Source organism: Carettochelys insculpta, chromosome 5 (genome assembly GCF_033958435.1).
Source record: "Carettochelys insculpta isolate YL-2023 chromosome 5, ASM3395843v1, whole genome shotgun sequence".
Lineage (NCBI taxonomy): Eukaryota > Metazoa > Chordata > Testudines > Carettochelyidae > Carettochelys > Carettochelys insculpta.
The window spans coordinates 10,916,366-10,941,019 of NC_134141.1; the positions used below are offsets into that span (position 1 = coordinate 10,916,366).

Consider the following 24,654-nt stretch of genomic DNA (forward strand, 5'->3'; position numbering starts at 1 on the left):
GTTGTGCAAACTTGCTCACAACTGGAAAATGGACTTACCTCAAAAAATTCACTTCACGTGCTCCACTAAATGTCGGCCTGAATGTGGGGGTGGGCGATGCAAAGGGTGCTAATGCACACCACCCATGTCTGGATTCTTTCCTTTCCGCCCTGCTGTGCTGTGCAAGGGGAGCCTGCAGGGCATGATGGGGGAAACCAAGGCACCCTGGGAGCTGTAGTTTCTTGTCCAGTGTCCTGCCTAGAAAGCTGGCCCTGGAGCAGGGAAGGGACTGCATTTCCTAGCATGTCCTAGGCTGCTAGGAACAGGAAAGGGGTGTCAGGGCAATGAGGAAATCTGGTTTTTCATTTATAGGATTACAGCAAGATAATATTGATAAAACCTTTGGTACTGTATACATTTTTACAATGTTATAACAAAATCATTTTGCCAATCACTGTTTCCACTCTCATTTTTCATTACCCTCTCTCATGCACACTCATTGCATGACTCTTTTGAACTCCTTTGTATTTAAAAAAAAATTGCCATCCACATTACAAAAAAGCCCACATCAGACACCCACACCCTGTGACAAGGTCAGGCCAGAAGGCTACCTTGCAAGAGGAGAGAGGCAGGTCTAAAAAGCAGAAACAGCCCTGGCTGCTCAGTTAGCACAGGTAGAATGGGAGCAGCAGGGAAGAGGCTGCTACAGCCATTTTAAAAGCCTTCCCCCAGTAGGGAGGAGGAGAAGAGTGGAAGAGGAGGTTGGGAAGAAGTGAGGAGATTAGAGCAGACCAGGAGAGAGTCACAGAGCAGCCGAGGAGAATACCAGCAACGTCAGAGACAGCAAGAGAGGTGAGGAGCTCCTGCAGGGAATGTTTGGGCTCCCTGCCCCTGGTCACCTCAGGGCTCAGCTGTGGGATAGGAGGGACTGGTTACTCAGCTCAGTTGAACTGGGGGCTCCTACCCTCTGCCCTTTGAACCAAGGGACTGAAGCCCAAACCCCAGCAAGGGCAAGTGGGCCCCAAGTCATGGAACTGTGGACCAAACAGCGGTCTGGGGCCCAGGAGCGGTACTGACCTTGCCACAACCCACAGAAATTCCTGTGTATGGGCCTGTAATAGCTATGTTTTAGTAAGAGCTTTCATTGCATGTGAGCAATGTGGACTGGATTTAAACTAGTGACCTAAATGTGACTGGCTCCTATAGCCAATTACCAATCCTCCTGAGTCCTACAGTCTTAGAAAGGAAATATCTACCATGACATACCTCACTCAATATCTTAGGCCCAGAGTTGAAGCCTGGGTGAAGGAAATATGCAGTCCGGATGACTAAAAACTGGGCAACAAGATGAATATCCTGATATAATTCCATAGATGCCCACTAATAAGTAGTGCAGGTGTTTTAGTGCCTGCTCTGTTGTTGTCTGAGGGGGGAAATACTCTGAGTGCTTAGCTTTCTTACAAAAAAAGGCATTTTTCGTCTGTTTGATCAGGATCTCCTGTCATATCCATTATGAGGCATGACACAATCAGACAAGGAAACTAACTTAGTGATGTATATTATATGTTTTATTTAAGTGCTTTCTTTGCAATGGGGAAAAAAATAGGCCAATTAAATGCAGGAAATGGGTATTTCAGGTTAACCCAGGGTGTTTGCTTCCAGGTAACAGGATGCAAACTGCAACTCAAATCAAATCAGAACAGGAGAAACTCACTTGACAAGAACGGGAGAATTCTTCTTCTTCTTAGAATATAGGTGCTATTAACAGAGGCAACCCCAATTACTTTAATCTACTGTTTTCTGCAAGAGATGCAGCAAGGACTGTCACTCTCGTGTGGGTCTTCATAATCACAGTAGACGCTGTAAATGAAGTCCTCAGTTGAAACTATAAAGGGCGCGATCCATAGTTTATGCAGACTGAAGGATGCCTTCGTGTGTACTACGTGTACTGTTTATAAATAAAAAACCAGGCTGTTTTAGCAAAGAAAGCCCAAGACAGAAAAAAAAAAAACAGAACTGGATCATCTGACTTCCAGGCTCTATAAAGCTGCAGTGTTATTTCCCCAGTGTCCAAAATCACAAGAAGAATATTATTTTTGTAAACCCTGAGCCATCCATTTTCCTTTTCATTCAAAAATGCTAAAAGGAAGAAATATCCAGTGGAAAACCCTTTTATATAAAGGACTTCCCAGCTCCCCAAAAAGTGCACACACAACTTTCTGGTGCACACCTATTTGCAAACACAAATGAGCATTTGTATGTCGCAGTTCAGGTAGCTGCAAAATTACTCAGTACAGATTTTGTATGTCCAATGTTTAAAGGGCATAACATTAAAATATGTACATAGAGGAGCCTGCACTACATATTTATTGCATGTAATTATCACAGGAACTAGAAATGGAAAGAACCACTCTGTGCCAATATGGGATTGCTCTGAATGTATTATATGTTGTCTAGTACTTTTGAGAAATTCACACAGAATTACCAAATGGAAGTTTTTCGCTGCTTCTCTTGGAAAACTGTGCCACAGCTTGACAAATCTCATTGTCAGGAAAGTCTCCAGTCAGCTGCTCAGTTTGCTGGAAATTCCCTCTCTGCTAATTACCCACTTTTAATCCTACTCATTTACACAAAGACTTGCGAGCTGGCAAAGTAAAGGGCCCTGAGAGTGGGTGTAAGTTATATTTACACTAAGGTAGCCAACTTTCTGATGGCACAAAACTGCTCTCTGCCCTGCCCTATTCTGCCCCTCACTTCATCTCCTGCCCCTCATTTTCACCAGGCTGGAGCAGGGGGTTGGGGTACAAGGGGTGAGGGATCTGGCTGGGGGCTTAGGCTCTGGGATGAATTTGGGGTGCAGGATTAGTTCCAGGCTGAGGAGGAGGTGGGACTCTGGGCTGTGGCTCCAGGGTTTGGAACATGGGAAGGGGCATGGGAGGCAGTGGGGGGGTGTCTGGGTGATGCTTATTAAAGGCATCTCCAGGAAACTCCAGCTCCCTGCAGCTCCTAGGCAGGGGACTGGGGAGGTTCTGCGTACTGCCTCCATCTGAAGGCAGAGTCCCCGCTTCTCTGATTGGCTGTGGTTCCTGGCCAATGGGAGACGTGGAGCCAGTGCTCAGGGTGGAAGCAATTTGTGGAGCTTCTTTGGCCTCTCCACACACCTCGAACACACAGGCACCTGCTGCACAACCAACCAGACTTTTAACAGCCAATCAATGGTACTGATTGGAGCTGCCGGGATCCCTCTTCCACTGGGCGTTCTGGTCAAACCCCCGACACCTGGCCACCTGACCTTACCCTAATCACAAGGCTCTTTGACATTGCCAGGGCAGTGTAGGTAAGGAATCCCACCAATTTTAACTTTTTAATTGAAAATCAGAAACCAAAATATTTCAGCCCTAAATGTAAATGCAGGTTGGATTCCCCACCCCGGTCTGGCACCCTCAGGACCTGACCAGCCCTGAAAAAGGGGATTTGCTGGACCTGGGGGAGGTCTTCTGTCACCGTCCCCCAGCCTGCCTGTGCCTGATCTAGCCCTGGCCTGGATGGTGCCTACCAAAGCCCCCTGCCCCGAACCCATTGCTGCTGGTTATGGGCTTTGGCTCCAGATGCAGCCATAGACCACAACTCTGGCCCCAACCACAGCTCCATGGCTCTGCAGCTGCCATCAAGGACTCTGGCCCCAGCTATGGCTCCACTGCCACAGCCAGGCTCCTGTCTGGGGTTTTCTGGTCTGGTAGCATCCATGGACCAGAGAATCCTGGTTTTTGAGGGACAACCTGTAGTACTATTTGGATAGTTCACTGCAGTGCCTCATGGGAGTTTTAGTTTGGGTGCCTGTTCCTTTCTATCTCATAGAGCTGGAAGGGACCTTCAGAGGTCATCAAGTCCAGTTCCCTCCCCTCACAACAGGACCAGTCCTCGTCATCATCATCCCAGAATTTTTTTTTAAATCTGTTTGCCCCAGATCCCTCAAGGACTGAGCTCACAACTTTGTGTTTAGCAGGCCAATGCTCATACCCCTGAGCTATCCCTTCTCCAGATCTCCTCTGTAGTCTGGACTTCCTGACTGAACTCCATCTCCCCAAACACACCTTACTCTGCCTTAGGAAGGGGTACAGTTGCCTCACGGGAATCCCGGACTGTGGTGCATCTTGAAAGAGACAGTCTAGCTGGAAGTGGGGCAGATCATAGAGGAGAATGGGAACGGAAGGAAAATGAACTACATTTCTCATGAGCACCACAGCAAGGTATCCTGTAAAATGAAGTGTTTTCCTTTGATGTTTAATTCTTTTATGAAAAAAATTTAATTTTCTGCAGAAAACAAGCACTTTCCAAGAAAGTATATTTAGTTAAAACCTAGTCTTCCATCAAAACAATTAGGAAGTTTTTCACTGACCTTAATATACTTATATAATTTTGTTCAGAGAGAGCGAGCAGAGAAAGCATGCATGTATAATTCACTAAGAATGTAAGGAAGATATATAAGTAACAAATTACAAAGTCACATATATTTTCTTTATTGTTTGACCACCTTATCTGCCCTCTATTCATTAATCCAGATCTTTCATTATTAGTTTAAACATCTGAGGTGACATTTACACTGCATTTGTATCTCGAAATAATCTGCATGCTTCGTGCAAATCAAATAGCATAAATTATCTTGAAATACGGACCTATTTCAAAGGCTCTGGTACCCCTCTCAAGAAAAGGAATAGCAGAACTGGAATACCGCACTCAAAACAGCGCTGCTATTTTGAGCATGGGGAAAAGCTATGAAGTTGTTATTTCAGGATGCCTCTGTATCCTGCAATAGTAACCTCAGTCTAAACTTAGCCTGAAACCCCTGAGTGGTTCCTGGCAGCAGCTGCAGCATCTTCTTCTTCTTGTATTTATTTTTTTTAAATCAACCTGTTTCAAACACATTTTTCCTCTATCTTATAAACATAGATTTTTTTCCCTCAGAATTACCCAGTCAAAGACCCACAATGGGTGAGATTCAGTCCCAAATAAGTATCATCTTTTTTCTACAACCCTACTGGACTAGAAATGAGAGGTGTAAAAGAGGGGAATTCCCAGGATCTCTGTCGGACACTCAGAACTGGTGTCTGTCATTGCTATGTCCCAGAATACAAAGTGTGACTTTTTTTGGTATAGAAAAACTACTTGAGGTCACTTTTAGAAGTTTTTATGGCTTTCTTTAAGGTTTGCAAATTTGGGACACCTGGTAACTAAGATATACACGGCTTTGCAGGTGTAGGAATGTGAAAAATAGGCCCATTAAAATTGCCACGTGGATACTTGTGTCTTTCTGCATCCAGCTCCTCATAATTTCCCATTTGCCCAACCTATTAGCGAAGTGGATACTGCTCTGGGGCAGCCCAGGTCGGGGGGTGGGCAGAAAAGTGGCCAATAGCACATTTCGGTCAATGGTGGGAGGGAAAGCTGGGAGGGGCGATCGGTGGGGTTATGAGAAGGAGGCTGGTAGCCCTTTGCTGCAGGGAGAAGGAAGGACAGAAGACTCCACAGCATGGAGAAGTGAACGTTGCAGCTATAGACTGGCTGAAGTGCCAGAGTCTCTGGGAAACTCTGCACACACAGCCACTTGCTAATGGACTAGATCAGCTGCCAGGGACCCTTTTAAAGGGGCAAAAGCAGGTCAGGCACCTCAGTCTGAGGCTTTCTCTGCCACGGTTGTCAGCTGCTTAAAGGGCTTGTTTTTCATTTGTGTTTTCAATGACTCCGCACTGAAGCTGGCGGGTGGGTTAATACAGTGCTTTGAAGAGGTGCTTGTTCCCATTGAACTCAGGTGGAGTCTTGTCAGGGACTTCAATGGGAGAAGGACGCAGTCTGTAATCTTAGTGTTTTATCAGTCATGCAATTGACACTAAGAGGTCCTGTGGCACCTTATAGACTGAGAGAGATTTTGGAGCATAAGCTTTCATGGACAAAGACCTGCTTTGTCCATGAAATCTTATGCTCCAAACTATATGTTAGTCTATAAGGTGCCACAGGACTTCTTGTTGTGTTTGAAGATACAGACTAATACGGCTACCCCTCTGGTTCTTGACAGCGGTGGTGTCATTCTTTGCACCACGAGAGCCTTCATGCAACCTTGCAAAATATAGGTAAATACAGACAAGGGTATCTGTGTCCCTTTAACTCCACTGGCAGCTAGTATGCCTGGTTATTTCCCCTTCCCACTCTGTGTACTCAGTCACTGCTCCCATGGCTGCATGTGAGAATTTCTCCTCCTCAGTGAACAAGTAGCTAGTGCTGAGCTGACATGTTGTAAGGATGCTGTATGTCCATGGCCAGAGAAGCAGGTGGAATGTCTGCGGATGGCTTTGGTGACATCTGTACAGATGTGCTTGGCTGCTTAAATTCTCTTTTAAGAATCGGCAGTCCGTAAGGCACCCATCGCTCTGACGTGCTCTCTCTTTCTTTTCCCAAGGAAAAAAGGAAAAGGCAGACAGAAATAGAAGGCAAGAGACAACAGCTTGAAGACCAGATTCTTCAACTACAGCATTTCAAGGTAAGGGACTGAAGCCAGAGATGATGGCTTGACTAAATCTGTTCATTATTAGACATGCAGATCACACGTCTGGAAGCTGGAAAGAACCTGCTCCGTCATGCAGCAGCTTTCACTTGCCGGAGCCTGTCTTTTCCAGCTGATCATGTCCTGCTTGTTCCTCACCCTATGTCTTTGTCACATACAGGACATTGTTAGGGAAATGGCTTAGGTAGCAGACAGTCAGAAGGGGCTGCATTTGTAATATTATTACGTGCTGCTGTTTATCACACAAAATGGTAAGATGCCAGTCGCTGTAAATATGGGTGTGCATTGCCTGGATTGAAAGAGATCTTGTTCTCTATATAGCTGGCTTAGATTTCCACAGTATCAGTCACTCTAGTACTGAAGCATGTGTGTTTAGTTGTGTGCAAAGGTTTAATTGCCATGTGCAATTATAAAGCCTATATGACTCTATAAATCTTATACATACCCCTCTGCAGAAAGTGTGTGTACAGGTGTATCTAATTTTTACGTATATATAATCTCCTGATTTTTTTCCAATGCACAAACCAATCCCAGCACCCCCTGAAATCTGTGACAGCTGCAGCCCAACTAAAAATCAGCCCAATTTATTTTTGTTTGCTGCAAGTAGAAAGATTGCTTTTATACTTGTATGCATGTGAGAAAGAGGGGAAAAGACGCATGCGCACACACACAAAAACACATGATGCTTTTGTATCCAGTGAAGAAAAGAACAACTCTGTATTTATGGCCAAATCTTACTGGACTTAGACAAGAGATCATGTGGAATTCAATGGGATTACCCCCCGAATAAAAGATTTGATCTGTCCTTGCATCAAACATGGGGGAATTAAATTTAAAATTATTGTACTGTCCTCTGTGTGCGCGTTATATATAAATCACACACAATAATTATGGGGGGGTGTAACACACACACACACACACACACACACACACACACACAGAGCATTTAGAGTGCACTGTGTGTGTGTAATACATTCCGTATATGCACATGCTCAAAGCGCAGACTTCTAATTGTGCTACAGGCAGGGTTCCTTTCCTGTAGCTCTAAGTTTCCATCATAATATTCTGCAAATTGTGCTGTGGGAGACAGACATAATGAATTTAAGTCCAAGTAATTGATTGCAGCCTCAGCAAATGCTCCGTCACTGTCACCACAAACCCAGTGGTGACACACGTTGTCTCCTGCATTGTCAGGAGATAACGTGATTGCATTCCTGTGGGGCAACAGGAGTTGCCATTTTGCTCAGGCTGCCATTAGATCCCAAACAGAAAATGACTTCTGGCTTTCACAAGCTAATGCGCCAGGCAGGGCCTGCAGGATCACACTCTGGCTGGGAAAATCACCTGCATCTCTGGCGCTTCCTTAGCACGATCCAGATGCTCTGCTTCACCATGCTGACTGATTCCAAGCAAACCGACTTGGACTTTCCATGAAATCCGAACAATTGGTATTTTTGGAAAGCTGGCTTCTGACTACCTCATTTTTCCATTGTATTTTTGTTTTGTGTATTTAGTAAGATTTAAGAATATCATCACCCTCAGAAGAAGTAGCACTGTATGTGGTAGTGTTAGTGGGTCAGATACACCGCCAGTGTAAAGTGGTGTCCCTATGTTGACTTCAGTCATACAATGCTGATTTACACCCATTGAGGATCAGGACCATTGCACTTATTCCCCAAATGGTGCATGGGATAATTGCTTATGTTTTTCCCTTCATTGTTTGACACCTGGATGGAATAAGACTAATAATAGTAACAGTCAAAGGAAAGTCAGAGAGGTCAGAATTAAGACAGCATATGGTTATATGAAATATCTCTGTGGTTAGGATGAGGAAACGTATGTATTCAGATGATGGCCTTGATCCATCCCTGCACCAGTGCTGAGCCTGGCCCAGTGACCAAGGGAGGGAACAATAGGCTTCCCTAATACAGAACTGGTGCGGCAAACAGCTGCCCTAACCTGTGATCTGGTTGCAACAGTCTCTGTGGCCATTGTTCTGCCAAACAATAAGTGAGGTGAATACCACAGTCACATCCTCTCCTAGCCTCCTCTTGCAGGGGAGCCAGCTGTCCTGGTTCTGTGCCACATACCTCTACACATGGTATTCCACACATGGTCCTTACCACTCCTAAGCCCTGCCTTGAAGGGATGAAAGGAAGGCACAGAAATCTGAAAACTGAAACCTTAGGGAATAGGTTTCCATACAGATCTTATTCCCAGATAGGAACCCTTACAGAGGGTTCACCTGATTAACTTGTTTTCTTGGGGGGTTGACCCTGGATGAATACCTGGAGATTTCTGGTGAGCGCTTGTTTCATGCTGTCCAGAAACATTAAGACTATCGCTTTGGTTGCTACCAAAGCTGAGCACAGCCAGATAACATGCTGCCTTGGCACCAGAAGCTCATATTGGGTTGTGGACCCTGTTGGAAGGGGGTGATGGAGTGGGGTTTGTCGGGGGGTGTGTGAGAGAGAGAGAGAGAGACAGTCAGGCTGGATGTGTATGTGACAGGTGAAGCTAAGGATGACCCCCTGGGACTGTAACCTAAGCTGACAGGTAACACCTCTGTCCCTGAACAAAGAGCATGGAGGAGCCAAGCTGGGTTTTGAATCAGAGGTGGGAGATGGAAGGAGGGGGAGAGAGAGGGAAGGCAGCCAGCCTGTGCCAAGGGGAAGCTAGACCCCAGATGAGACACCCCTTGGGCTCCTCTCCCCAAGATAGGTTGGAATGACTGTCTCTACCTGCTGTACTGACACCTGTGTGCCATGCTGCTCCTCTGTCGACTAATGAACTTCTCATGCTACCTGCTGAGTGAATCACCCCTGCCCGCCAACGGGGTGCAGTGCTTGTGGACCCTAGAACCCCATGACAAAGGGTGACGCTGTACGTTGCGTGGGAGCATACAGAGACAGGAGACTTTATTTGTCCCCTTCATTGACTGGGGTGGTTAGTTATATGGAACCAGTGGCAGCCACACAAAATATTGTCTGGTCTGCCTGATTCCTTCAACTACTATGGGGAGGCGGTGGCGGAGAATCTAATTACCTGTTAGTCTTTAAGATTCGGTGCCATCATATAATCTTTTAAGGTCCCACAGCCAGACCTGCAGCTGGTTCAAATTAGTGTGACCACTGGAATCCACAGTTCTAGACCAACTCACGCCAGCTATGGATAGGCCCCAAATTGGAGGACATAGGTAGGTAAGTACTCTAGTCCCTCTCTTTCAGAGGCTCTAGACAGAAACTTGTCTTAATACACAAATGAAATGGGCTTCAACCCATAAAGGATATTTCTCCATGCCTCAAAAGAACCTCAGGCTGGTTTAAGCAAACCTTGAACAGTGCCACGGAATTATTAACGTCAGTATGGAGCAATACGACTTTTCATTGTAGATTGTTAAAATTAGCAGACTTTGCTCTAAAAAAGCCTTTGATTATAATATCTGGGTTAATTCTGTGACTCCAATGTCTGGCTTGATCTTGTAAGTATAAAAACTGGGGTGTTTATCCCAGAAATTTAGCCTCCGCCGTAATGATACTTCTTTGGTTCATTGCTGTGAGATATTGTCATAATTTATTAAATATGCTACATAAAAAGATAAGGGTTTGGAATACAGGTTGAACCTCTCTAGTCCTGCATGCCTTGTCTGGCAACATACATGATCTGGCGTGATTTTAGTTAGCTGGGTGACCACTTCTCATGGATGTGGCTGAGTTTCCCATGGTCCCATAAAGTTTGTTTACAGCCACCAGTCCTGGCTGTCAGTGTTCTGTGCTGTTGTTTTTTAGCTGTAATTTACCCAAAATGGCTTCAAAGAACCCAGTAAGCAGTGGAAGTGTTGTTAATGATACGAGACAATGTTGACTTCCCTTGGTCTGGCAAATTCTCTGGTTTGGCACCGGTCAGGTCCTGAACGTGCTGGACTACAACTATGTGGATAAACTCACATAATTGGTCACAGTGAATTAAAATATAAAAGTGGTAACTCTCCATAAGCATTCCTTGCAGTTCTCAGGTGGCTGAAAGCAATTAATCTTTGGCCAAATGCCTCACAGTGTGCTCAGTTCATTCGCTTTTCCCTTGTTATATGCATGGCTCATGCAGAGGGACCGGGTGTGAGAGATGACTGTGATTTGAAGCAGTATATTACGCAATCTGTCTCTCAAGAGTTAGACTTGGTGAGTGCATGCCTAGCATGGGTGCTTTTCACTAAGTATTTTACAAACACTTCTCACCATTCAATACATCTTGTCCCTATTTTGTAAAGGAGGAAACTGAGGCACAAGTATAGACTATAACTTTCCAGAGAATGTCTGTGCACAGCAGGGAGCAAAAGCCCTAAGAGTGAGATCCTGGCCCATTGCTCTGGTCTCTTTCCACCTGGTAGAAGGGACAGCCAGAGTGGAATAAGAAGTGGCTTTAAAAGTCCCAAATCTGGCTGAAGGAGAATGGAGGCACCGAGGGAGAGGGACATCATGTGGAATCTGCATCACTGGAGATTTTTAAGAGCAGGTTGGACAAACACCTGCCAGGGGTGGTGTAGAAAATATTCAGTCCTGCCAGCAGTGTGAGGGACTTGACTATATTACCTCTCGAGATCCCTACCAGTCCCCTGATTCTCAAGTCACACCAGGGAGGTGGTGGTCAGGGGCACATGTCTTCAGGCCTCAGAGCAGCCTGGGACTGGAAAGGCAAAACAGATGGTTAAAGCTGCCTCCCCCTGTGCAGCAAGCTCTTCTCCGTTTAGACTCACAGTACAAAACACACCTTCAAGAGTGCCCCTTAACTCCAAGATAATCCTTCCTCTTTTACATCCTGCAGGATGTCTCGTCATTCTGTGTCATGCCTTTAACTTTGCGCTTCCCAGTTCATCTGACTTGTGCTTATATGTCATCATAAACTGGGGTGATGGTACCTGGTGGAATTTGGATTTTTACAATCCATTAAACTAAGCTCTGGTTTCAAAGAACAATCAAGAATTAACTTTAATCGTCTTGAGATGCTAGGGAATGTTTTGGCACCATGTAATGATGTTTGTGAGTGTAGGCTGATGTGGGTTTGTATGCTCTCTGTGGATAGCAGCTGCATTTAAGTTATTTAGTCAATCTTTAGTAGAATGAGTCTTCTATTTATAGATGATCGCCACAATTTCTAATAAGATCTGTATTACAGCTATGGTCGCATTTCTTCCGAGATCTAACTGCCTCTCTATTCAGTTAACCAGAACTTATGAAACATCGTACAGTAATGTTATGTGGTGACTGCTACTAATTGTATATAACTGAACACTGTAATATTGAACTTACAAACGGAATGAAAAATGGCTTCACTTTAGTGCCATTAGTTGTTGGAATACATGAATTTAATACAATTCTTGAACCAAAAGGTATCAGTATTATGGACCTTTTGGGTAAATAGGGTTTTTGAGAAATGTAGGGAATGAACACGCAATCTGCAACATAATATAGCTTTTATTGGATGGGGTACTTGTTTAATTATGTAGTGATTATGTGACTGCATGAATTTAGTTGAAACATCTTTCACTGAGAAGAAATTATCAGTTTTATTAAATACATGCTCATACAGCTATCCTTACGTATACCCACTTATAAAAAGATCTGTCAAACAACCATAAACCATTTACATGAGCAACAATTTGGAAATATGAAGCTAACTTTTGTAAATGAATAATTACTTAGTCTAGAAAATTAAATTCTTAAACTAAACTTTAATTCAGCAAAATTATTTGTCAATGCTTTACATACTCTCATGAGCATTAATGCATGCTCTCTGTTCCAAAGCAAAGTACGTATGACCTGCTCTGCAATATAACTAGAATGAAGTTATTTTTCATGCATTTAATGAACCAAATTCTCTTTAGTTACATGTGGGAAAGTGGGACACAAAGAGATTAAGTGATTTGCCCAGGGTCACACAGGAGGTCTTTGACAGACCATGGACTTGAACATTATCCCCCAGGCTAGTTCCCCAACCTCTGGACCATTCTCTGTATGAAGCTATATTAGTGTAGCTCAGAACTTGATCCTGTACCTAAAAATCTTACGACAGAATGTTCAAAGTACAGTACATGACTTTACGTACAGAATATATAGATTCTGGGGATTAATTGTTCATGGGCAACAAAGATGGGACAACAAGTAACTGATAATCTGCAGCAAGGGAGATTTAGATATTAAGAGAAGCTTTCTCACTATCAGGGTAATTAAGCTCTGGAACAGGCTTCCACATAGGTAAGTTAATGGTTAAGCAGTTAACGAGTAAGTCTCACACTAAACAGATGAGGCATACTGGTTACAAGTATCCAAGAGGTAGCCTTGTTGTTCTCAAAAATACAAACTTACACAAAGTCCTGGGGCATCTTATAGACGAACATATATTTTGGAGCATAAGCTTTCATGGGCAAAGACCCTCTTCATCAGATGCATGAGTGGGGCGGGGGTTCAGAGGGGTATTTAAAGAGTGGGGTCCCAGTAAAAGGGAGGGCCAGAGCTGACAAAGTCTATTCAGTCAGGGTGGAAATGGCCCATTACCAGTAGTATGCATCAAAAGAGGAAAGCCCAGATCAGATCAGACAGGAGGATATGGCCCATTGTCAGAGTCTAATGTGGAGATGTTAACTTCTTGTTATACTGGTTACAGTTATCTCATAGGGGCTGGAGCAGCCCACTGTCCACCTGGTTTAACCTGTTAACTAATGAAATGGGATTTTAAATCCCTACTTCCAGTGGAGTCTGTGGGATCCCCATCACTGAAGGGTTTATAATAAGAAATCAGTCTCATATCTTTTAGGGATGGTTGGGGACTAGGTTTACTAGCCTGGACTTGATGGCCCCTCAAGGTTTGTTTCAGCCCGAGGTTTCTGCAGGTCTATCTGTTGGATAGGTTCACTGATGTAATTGCAAGGTGCTCTATTGGGCAGCGTGCCGACCTGATTACGTTAGCGCTTGAGTTACTGTCAGTTGTCGTCCCTTTGGTGTAGAGTGTTCATTTATCGTCTATTTGTGCAGTTCCTGATGTCATTGTGCCCAGAGTAGTGGACTCCTCTGGAACAGTCACTGAGTGAGTTTCAGGCCAGTGATGTCTGAGCAGCTCTGAAAGGAAGGGACATAAATTTGTTAACAATGAGGGCACCAATGGGTTAAACAATGTTTTCTTTGCACCCTGAGCAGCCACATTGACATTATTGACCCCCTCTCCTTGGTCAGGGAGGATGAAGAGATTTCGGCTTGATCAACTTCAGCAGGAAGGAAGGAAGAGCAGCCAGCCTTAGTCAGCCTTGCCCTTGGCCTGCTGAGCTGGACGCTCTCACCTGAAGCACATAGCCTGCTGCTATTCCTGGTTGGCAGGGTTCAACACCAAGTGAGAGAAATGGCGCAAATCAGTTTTGAATAATTCATTCCTATGCTCACCTATTGAAATGAGTTGTTCTGAGTCGGTTTTATTTTTCAGTCAGGCTGTAGTCTGATCTGCATATTAATAGCATACCACAGGGCTTGTATCTGTCTCTGAAACTTTCTAAGGTGATATTTGTACCCACGAGTTCAATAAGAACATGTTACATCCCAGAATATCTAACTGCAACATATGTTCTTACTATGCTGGTATCATTGAGCTTTCGAATAGCAGTATCTGATGAAAGGAGCATTCATATATGGTATTGTCAGGAGCTGAGGTATTTAAATTGGAGAGTATTTTTACAGATCATCTTCCTATGTACTGTACAGCTGGATTCCTCATGCCAGGTGGCTGTTTGAGATTGCAGTTTCCTGATGGATCAGGAAGAAAGAACTTTATGCCCCATGTGACAATGCCTTTTGCCAGGGAGTCAGGAGGGAAAATTAAAAGCATTTCACATAATTCAAGTGGATTAACCATCTCTTAGGATCATGGAAGCAAGTTAAAGGCAGGATCTTGCTCCTTTTGATTGAAATAGGAATCGTAGCAGGCCCAAGGAGTGTGAACTGGTTTAGACACATCAAGCAATGTGTTTCTTTGGTCAGCTCAGAGAGAGGCTTTTGGCAATAGGAGGAGGGAGCGGGAATTCCATTGGCACCACGGTCCAGACCTCAAACATGGAGTGCAATTATGGATGCAAGTGGGATGCCCTTGGTCAGATCCGCGGCCGGCGAATGTCAGCTGAGATGAGATCAACCCAAAGCATGTCTGCGAAGTCCCCAGTGGTGTCTGCCTCCCATTGCCTTCCCCATGTCTCACCTCAGGACAAGCCCGGGCAAATGGTGATGCTTCCTCATGGCCCCACTATGCTGAGAGATAGAGGCTGCTGTGAAAATAGTCAAAGGGGCTAATCAGGGATGCAGCCATGTGGGTCTGAGGGGGCCACAGCCCACCCAGTCAGCACCCAGGCTGGGGTGACCTGATGTCCCAGTTTTATAGGAACAGTCTCTCTATTCAGGCCTTTGTCTTATAAGGGTGCATATTCCACTCACGCTATCCCAATTTTTCACACTTGTACTCTGGTCACCCTAAACCAGGCCCAGCAAACCCAAGCCCCAGCCATGGTGATTAAAGTCAAGATTGAGATGGGTTTTTTAGTAAAGCTGCTGCTGCATCAGACTGCTCTGCTGGGCTCCCCTTCCCCATGCACACAGGCACAGGTTCTGGGCCATGATGGCCACTTCCTTTATTGCCTTGCCATTGGCTGGTAGCTTGGGAGCTGAGAGCCACTGAGGTTCTGGCTGGCACATATTTTGTTGCCGGGTGGGGAGAGGACCAGGGCTCACCTCTACCGATGGGAAGGGAATAACTAGAGTGGGGTGGGATGGAGCCAGAGCCTGTATCAATGGGGAAGGGAGGAGGGCCCGGGACTGGGAGTAGGCGCCTACAAAGCAGGTGACTGTGGCATTGGTCCATCTCCTTCTCTATCACTCGTACAGGCGAGGGGCTCAGCTCCATGTCACATGGCCCTGCTTACAGTCTTCCCATTGGCTACCAGCTCCCACAGTCCATCTGACTGTGGCCAGCCCCACCCCTCCAAGCACCGACCAGTCAGAGCTCCATTCTCCCAGACTGCCAGCGGGGAGGCAGGAATAAGAGCTGGGGGTAGGGAACATCATGGTGGAGCACCTTCCCAGCTGGCATCAGGGAAGGGCAGATGGGCCAAACGGGATGGCGTTGTAACCTGGCACAAGTGCTCTTGCTCCCCCTCCTGGGCTCTGCCCCATTTGGCAAAGCCTGTGTCCATGGGTTTTATTGGTGGAGGTTGCCAGGTACACACCCCATATGTGATAGCGGAGAGCAGGCTGAGACCTGGGGCATCAGGACTCCATGCACCAAGGCACAACACCCCACACGACAGCCTCACTTTTACCACAGTGCCCAGTGCTAAATGCTCGAGCTGTGGCCCACCCATGGCTACACCTGTGAGGCTGAGAGAGTTTGTGAGGGGAGGCTGAGCCCCGTCTGGGCCTAACCACCCACCCTCTGTGCTGCAAGCTCCTGTGCAAGATGACATGCAACCACACTGTGCCTAGCTGGGGGTCTCCCACACCCTCAACGTCAGCACAGTTCTGCTAATTTAAATCAGTTTAGGACCTGTCCCAATGTTTCTAAGCTTCCCTGCAGGTGTGAAAACTTAGAGCTTTTCTACACAGGGAACGCAGCCACAATAACTATTCCACTGTAGCAATGCCCGAATAACTCCCTGTGTGCTCAGTATTCCGAAAGAGAAGTGACTGTATTGTGAAATAATATTGCTTTTATTGTGGAACAGAATAGTATCTGCACAGAAGAGTTCTTTGGCTCATTTTTCTTTCCAGAAGCACATCTGGAATGAGTATTTAAATTCAAAAAAGAAAGAAATAAACAAACTTCTGGCTCAAAGAGGAAGCAGAAATGCAAATAATCTGTGAGGGAGGCTGCAGTAAAGTTTTCAGTCCACTTGTGCAGCATAAGGAAGTTGAGATTAGACATGAGATTTCTCCAGGTCTGAAATTCCCCATGGAACAGTGGCATTCAGCTCTTGGATTTGGGGCCAAAGCCATCTCCACTTCAACTGAGATTTGGATAAACACCTGTCAACTTAATCCAACTGATGCTCTGGCATTCGAATTTTAACATGCTCATCTTGATTGAATCCAAACTCCCAAATTTTCAACGTTTGCCCATCATTAGTTCTCCTAAAAGTTATTATCCACCATTTTCAAAAATATCACATCTCTGAATCTCTGGGATTGACATGGAGTCATCATTCTGCCATACCACCACATGAATGTGTAAGGCAACTTTGCCCCATCCACATGAGACATACTGAGAACCTGGCTGAAAATTAGATTTCAGTACAATTATTTATGCTTCATTCAAATTTATTTTTGAGTTTAAAAAAATTGATACACAGGGGTCAGGGCATATTTTTCAGCCTTGGCTACAAGTAATTTCCCTTAAGTCCACAATTTTAAGCCTTAGTATAAATGTTAAAATAATCTCTCATTGTCAATTGAGGTGTAGCTAAGATTCCTCTACATGTATCCCACTTCAGATGTATGTAATCTTCAGGCCTTTGGGTTGGATGAAAGCTCTGGAGGAGCGAGATGAAAGAGATTGCTCCTGCTTTCTTGCTCACGGAGATTTATATTAGTTCTTAGTTTCTGGTTTTATCTTCTCCTTTTTGTATAGCTATTATAACTGTTCACTCAATTCATATGTTTTAGAAAGCAATATGATATTTAACCATATGGCATGAGCAATTTAGCTGTGTTGGAAAAAGTTACACTTGGAATTACACTGGGAATTACACTAATGTATGATCTGGCCACAGGAAATTTACTGTAAGACCACAAAGTAACAGGCCTGTTTTCAAAGTGGCCCCATAAAGACAGCTATCGATGTTTCACCGATGTGTTCACATGAGCAAACTTCAGATTTGTGTGTGAACCGCTGTTGAATGTGTAGATCGCTTAGATATTCAACCACCAAACTTCTCAGGTGTGGTTGCTGGTTTTATACGCCATTCTAGTTACGTGTAGGTGCAGTTGTAAGGGGTGATTTGGACCCATAAGTCTCTCATATTGAGTTGGCACAAGAAAGGACACTTTCTGTGATCTGCTCCGTAGTCAAACCCTAGCTGATGTCAAGAACAGGACATAAATAATTTGAAATTCTGTTCATAATGCCTTACTCCCCCTGCCATTTTTTGTAATATTTACAGTCATGTTTCCTGTTACTTTAGTTATCTCTTTTCCCCCTGTTGTTGTGTAGAAGGAATAAACAGAGATAAGTGATTGATTGACTCGTTAATTAAAGACTGTCAAATGCACCAACTATAACAGACAAAAAAGACAGCTTTTTTTTGTCATCTCTTTCAGTTATAGTCATAAGAGATGTTACTAGTAACATCCTGTGACACATGTAATGTTCAAACACTTATTTTTGTGCATGAGACCAGTGTTCCCTGCAAGCTGAGCATTTGAGCAGCAGCTCAGGAGAGATTCAGGTGCCACCTAGCTGATTAGCAAAGGGCCCACAACCACCTACAGCCAGCTGCGTGTGCGTCTATTGGTGGTGCACATTTCCAAACACCTTGGTGCACATAACAAAATAACAAAATTTATTCTACCCAAGGATGGAAAAAAGTAGAAGGCACATTAGAGCCCCAGAGTTACATGTATGCATCTCTGTGAATATCTATTTTTTCTTCCAAAACACTCCCCATTCTTCCAGTAGAGATATTGAGGATTTGCCTACATGAGAAAGTTACACTATTTTAACAATACCAATATGGCTGGAATGGTATAGCTCCCCCCCACTATGGAGTATAGTGGTAGAATCATGCTAATACTGGTATAAAGGATTCCCACACAGGAAGGGGAATGTGCTATACACATACAAGAGATACCAGCATAACTGTTTCCAAACGAAGGGCAGTGCTTGTGATGGAACACCCCACCCCAGGCTTTATGGAGAATGGGTTGTGAATATAAATATGAATAACTCTGAGATACTTTGCAAAAATGTCTGATAACCTATCCTTTTCAATGGTATAATTTGCTGGCTCTGCAAATCTTATTTGTGCGCAGGCATCATTTTTGTAGTTGAAGTATTGTCCGTATATTTGTCCAAATGTTTGTCTCCATGAAGACCTCAACAGGAGATGTGGCTGCGCTATTGTGAGTGTATGACTTGTGAGGGGTTAGCAGTACTTAGTTGACAAAGGGTCTTAATGGATGTCAGTGCACATCTGAATAACTTTGCTGTCTACAAGTAGGCAATGGCTGCTGATCTAAAAAAGACAGGACATGTGATTCATTCGTGTGACAATCTCCACCTTGAAACAATGGAATTCCCTCTCCAATGGAAGGGTATAAAGAGGACCAGAGGTTCCTTCATTTTTTGGTTTCCAACCTGTCTTGGAAATGGCCTGACACACCCTAAAGAGAAACAGAAGTGCTTTTCAGTTTACTGGAGAACTGTGTCAGGGTAAAATCATTCCTGATTTGAAGCTTTCACTTAAAGGCAGCTGTTAGGGTGAGAACTCACAAGAATAGAATTAGCTGTGTGTTCTCTCTCTTGTTTGACAACACACTTTGTTCTGCCTGTTTTTACTTACAACCACTTAAATCGTGCTGTTTTGATTAAAAACACTCTTTTATTTATAATCAAGCCCAGTGTAAACTGTTATTACCTAGAAAGGGCTATCACTGTGCATATCGCCCTTGCATTGGTAAAGGGGGCTTACCTAATGAGCCCTTCCTGTGCAAATCTTTGGCACAGAGAGAGAGAGATTTATTTGAGGCTTTTATACCTTCTGCGGGGGTTGATTTCCTAGGTGCTGTGCCCATGCACTGCATCCTCCCCAAGCTGTCGTTAAATAGTTAAACAGCAGTGCTCTGCAAGGGGTGGTAACCTCCACTCTGTGCCTTAGCTGGAGCAGACCAGAATATCTGAACTGGGTGGTACAGATCCCCAGAGAGCAAGAAGGTAGGTGTCAGTGCATAATCAGCATACGAGAGAATATCCCTGGGGAGTCCTCTGTGACCCCACCTGATCAACCTCCTACCTGACATAGCTAAACTGCTACAAAATCTGTGTGTGCATCAACCCTAAAACTTCGAAATTAGGTCATAATTGACAGCAAATTACCTAATGTGATTTTAATCCTCATTTTGCACTTAGTACAAGCACTGATCAACATGACGGCTGGGTGAAAAAAAATAAAACATTTTTTGCTACAGCTTTTTCATCTACGTTAAGAAATATTCAGTCCCTCAGTTGAAAAACTCTAAATAAACAGATTTAAATGTGTGTTAACTTGTCTGCGCTGCTTTGAAGTGAGAGGCTAAGGTGGACTGTGCCTTCAACTAGCTATAGTGACAAGCCAGGGTGACCACTCATGGGAATTAGCAGAAGTCGTTTGAATTAGGTGATCTCTTTTCTGAGGTTTGCATGACAGGGCACACTGGTGTTCTGTAGCTTCTGCAAGTTGTCACTCATGACAGGTGGGCTCTCTTCCAAGGTGGTCTCTAAGGCAGGTTTTACTCCAATATGTGTTCAAACTGCGAAACTGTGTCTACACTACATGGCTTTGAAACACAGCTTCCTTTCCTAATGAGGACAAGGGTGGGGCATAAGTGCATGGTTTAGAGTTTTTCTCTTTAGAAGAGAATAAGCACATTACGTAGTTAACACACTGAAGGAGAGATTGACTCAACACAAATAATGGTGTCCCTTATCACACTAGCATTGCAAAACTCAGTGTCTGCCCTGTACAGGAGTGAGTTGTCTTCCACCAGTCAGCTGCAGCTGTTCAGTAGAGGAAGTGGGAGCTCTGCTCCCTTTTGCCAGCGGCCACCTAGCTCCTCTTCTACAAGGCTCCGCACACACTTAGATTTCACATGAAAACTGCAAGTTATAAAAGAACTCTGTCATCTGAGCCACACTGGGTGATTTTGGGCACACTGCCAGGCTGGCATTCCGGAGCAGCCTGTGTACCTGCCGGCACAGATACATGTGGCAGCAATCTGCTTGCTGTATCCAAAGTATATCCAGAAATCCTCTTTGCATGTGAAGATTTATCAAGGAATGTTTAATGGTACCCATCACCAAAGCAGCTGCTCACCCCACTTCCAGAAAAACCATCCATCCTCTCCTGCTTTGGAAGTCTGGGGACGGACTGGTGGCAGAGGAACCAGTATCCCTGCAACACCAGTACTCGCCCTACTCAGCGCTTTGCCGGAGCTGAGAACCAAATCCAGTAGCTGCTTAGCACAGGGACTCCTGCATAAACAGAGACAGCTGGCGCAGGGCGTGTGGGAGAGCAGTGTATAAGATGCGACTTAGAGACCCCACTGGTGCTGAGTGGGAAGGAAATGGGAGGAATCCCAGATTTATTTTATTTTGTGATTGCTAAGGGTTTTGGTGTGTTTTTTGCTTGTAAGTTTTACCATTTAGGTAATGTTGTTATGTCCACAAGCGCAAGTTGATTCTGATGCTCCAAATGGGGCCTCCTGAGTCTCATTAAATTAAATTTTGACTGACAGGCAAAAATGCTGTTACAGGAGAACCTCAGTTACAGACACGTCAGCAATGAAGGTTGTCCATAACTCTGCAATGGTCCATAACTCTGAACGTGTCTGGCTGAAACCCTGAGCCCCTGTGCTAAAGCCCCAAAGCAGTACAGTTTTGGGGTTTCTTTGTGGTTTTTGTCCCAGCTGCTGCCCATTAGATCACCTCTATTTCCACATGAAGTCCTCGTGACCAGTAAGTATGCAAGTCTGGTGTTCATACCTTTGAAGTTCTCCTGCCCCATCCCCACTGTAAAATTCACCAAGCCAGCAAGGAACAGAGCTGGGTTCTGTTCATTCTTGGACATCAGCAGCTCCAAAAAGTTTGTTTTGGGAGTGAGTTCTGAAAGACACCTCTGAATGCTCCCGGTTATCCCTAACACATAGATCAAACTTTGCTTTCAACATATTCACTGGAAGGGCCATACTGTCAAAGTGTTGTCGGAGGTTTTGGTTGTGCTACTCCATGATTCAGGGACTATTTTAAATGCAAAGACTTGTCCCCTCTTGTCCAGAGGGCACGTCTCAGAAGCATCATTCTGAGAATAATTAGGTCTCAAAGATTTAATGTTTGGCTGCAGCATCTCAAACCGTTTTTTTTTTTTTCTCATATTAACTGAGTGTGAGGGAGAAAGAGGGAGGTTAAGGCTTTGAGATCAGATCCTTTTCTGACTTTGTTGTCTTTGTGGCAGGGTTCTGGCAAAGCGATTTAGGGCTCCTCTTTCCCGTGTCCCATCTCATATGAGTATGTGGCCATAGTTAGGAGAGCTGCTGGCATATCCTTCATGAAATAAGGGTGTTTAATTGTCTTTGTGCCAGGATTATAAATAGTGGAGACGCTGTCTCCAGGTCTGTCCCTGTTCCGTTACATATACCACTGCAAAGAAGTACTTAAGTTTGTTTGCTGAACATTTGCTTTCTGCAGACATTCATGTGAGTAAACCCCAGGGCTTTGTGCACTGAACCTAAAAGGCATATGAGAATGGCTAAAGCAAATTCTTGGGTTTTTTTTTTCTTTCATTTGAGCTCATGCTTCTGGAAAACAAGATTGGCGGTGCATGTCCAGCTTTGAAAATGAGCCCAGAGCTCCCGGAGCAGCAGAAGACACTCAAAATTGGCAGTGTTAGGACAGATAAATGCTCAGATGTGTGTTTAGAATATACCATTTTCTGTGGAGTGATGTGAGAAAGGATCCAAACAGATGTATGCAAATGTGCATGTGGTCCTAAGGCTTCATTTACTTAAAGTACTACCTAAGAGTTAATTATTTAACCCATGGAGAAGTACAACCAGTAGATGTGAGTTTAAAGGGATCCACAATGAAGTAAATCATTCAGCCTTTCAGGAAACCTCTGTAGAGATTAAAACTGACAAACCTAAACCAGTGACCCAACTGGCTGATGGTTTGGAAGTACATCTGTTCACACAGTGCAGTTTTCTTTCTCATTTGCCTGTGTACTCTGTTCTGGGGCAAGCAGGGGGCTGAAATATTCAAGAATTTTGTTGTCAACCAGAAATGGGATTTCTTCTACGTTTCTGTACTTTGCGGAGGGGAACACCGTGTGAAACCATGTTCCCACTTTGCACACCCTTGATTCTGAAGAGACATCTTTAAGTTTGAGGTAGAGGATGACGTGATTGTTCTGCTGCAGTAAACAATTCTTATCAGCGTTTTCTAGTTTGGTGTAATAGTTATAGTATAGGTTGTATCTCTCTAATCTGGAATTCTCTTGTCCAGCAAATCTGTAATCTGGCATGAATGTAGTTAGCCAGATGATCGCTTACCATGTGTGTGGCCAAGTTTCCTGTGGTCCCATGAAGTTGTTTACATCCACCAGTTCTGGCTCTCTGTGTTCTGTGCTGTTATTTAGCTGTAATTTACCCCTAAATGTCTTCTAAGAGCCCAGTAGGCAGTGGAAGTGTTGGTAATGTGCTAAACAATATTGACCTCCCCTGGTCCAGCAAATTCTCTCACCTGGCACCATTCAGGTCCCAAGGATGCCTGATTACAGCGGTTCAACCTGTAGTATATCCAATGAGTTTCAGGTCTCAGAAGCTATTTGTCACTGATATTCCAGGCTAAACCCACCCCTGATGTCACACCCTACAGTTGCACCAGGGCATCCCATTAGCTGCCTTTTGAAAGAACATCACTGGTATTTATTGTTCCATTTTTCATTGCTTTTTGTCAAGAGCAAACATAACATTTTAGCAAAGGAGGCTCTCTGGGGTCACCTTTTGACCTTTATGTGATCTCTTGAGACAATCAGTTTCCTTGGAAATATGTCTGGCAGCCGGGGGAATGGTGAGCATCGAATACGGCTGACCTGAGGAAGAGGATGTTTCTAAATCATTTTTAAAAAGCAAAACCAAATTGGAGAAACTGAATTAAACTGTTCTAGCACTCCCAAAATTTAAAATAAAGATGTCACAATGTCAAAATATGGCCCTGGACTGCGCCATTGGCTTAGGAGGAGGGCATGCATGAATATGCGCAACTCTCTTTGAGTAATGGCTGTGGAATCAGGTCCTAACTCAGCCAATCTGAGATGGATCATTGTAATACAACACACATGGAACCCCGCTATTGCATTTTTACAGGGTTGCTTTTGAACACTTGTCCTTGAACACGCTGTCAATATAAATAACATTCATTAAATGAACATTTAATATAGTATTAAAACCAACCAGATCAGTGTAAGCAAAGGTATATTATTTTCAGTGTGGCTTTAATTACAGTATGTGCATTCATGGGGTCACACAATGGTCCCTTTATAGGACAAATAGTAAAAAACTTGAAACCCCTGAAGGCATCAGTGTCCTAAATGCCAAAATTTAAGACTACAATAAGCATGATTAAATTAAGCCTTGCCCCATGTCCCTGTATTTACTGCAGACACAGCATCTGTTGGGGTTTGATTCTTTGTAATACTGATTTCTGACTTCTCTCCCATCTGCCTGCTAGCACCCAATGAGAGTTGTTCCCCTGCCTTGTACGTTATAAAGGTTGCATTTATTTGCCTTAATTCCAACAAAGCAGATAATGAGATGGAAGAGGACCGAATTGTGCATGCATCCATTGCAAAATCAGCCAACTAAGGAGAACTGTACTCAACTGGAGCACTGGGGGCTGGCCATCCTCCTATTAAAGCTAATGTGAACGTTTCAATTGACATGATTTGGTGCCCTTTGAATGCTGCATTCCCACGGCAGAACGCTATAGTAACAAGAAGGCCTGATCTGTACACAGTTAGACTGTGTCTATACTTGCATTCCTCCTTCGAAAGAGGCATACAAATAAGGGAAATTGAAAAAGCAAATGAAGTGCAGATTTACATATCTGGCGCCTCATTTGCATATTCTCCTTTCGAAAGAAAAAAGTGTAGACGTGGCTCTTTCAAAAGTAAACCCCGTCTTTGAAAGAACACTTCTTCCTGAAACAGAAGCTCTTTTGAAAGGAGAATATGCAAATGAGGCACCAGACATGTAAATCTGCACCTCATTTACATTTTCAATTTCCCTCATTTGCATGCCTCTTTGGAAAGAGGAATGTACGTGTAGACACAGTTTTAGTTTTTT

The 24,654-nt window shown here is 44.2% G+C and overlaps 1 protein-coding gene across 4 annotated transcripts in view; it reads left to right on the forward strand.

Moving 5' to 3' along the window:
* The window catches only part of PALM2AKAP2 (PALM2 and AKAP2 fusion), a 350,798-nt gene that overhangs the window by 57,385 nt on the left and 268,759 nt on the right, over window positions 1–24,654 (forward strand). For all 4 annotated transcript variants that reach the window (XM_074994658.1, XM_074994660.1, XM_074994661.1 and 1 more), the window contains exon 2: window positions 6,434–6,514. In XM_074994658.1, coding sequence (XP_074850759.1) covers window positions 6,434–6,514 — 81 coding nt within the window. The remainder of the gene's footprint in view (window positions 1–6,433; window positions 6,515–24,654) is intronic.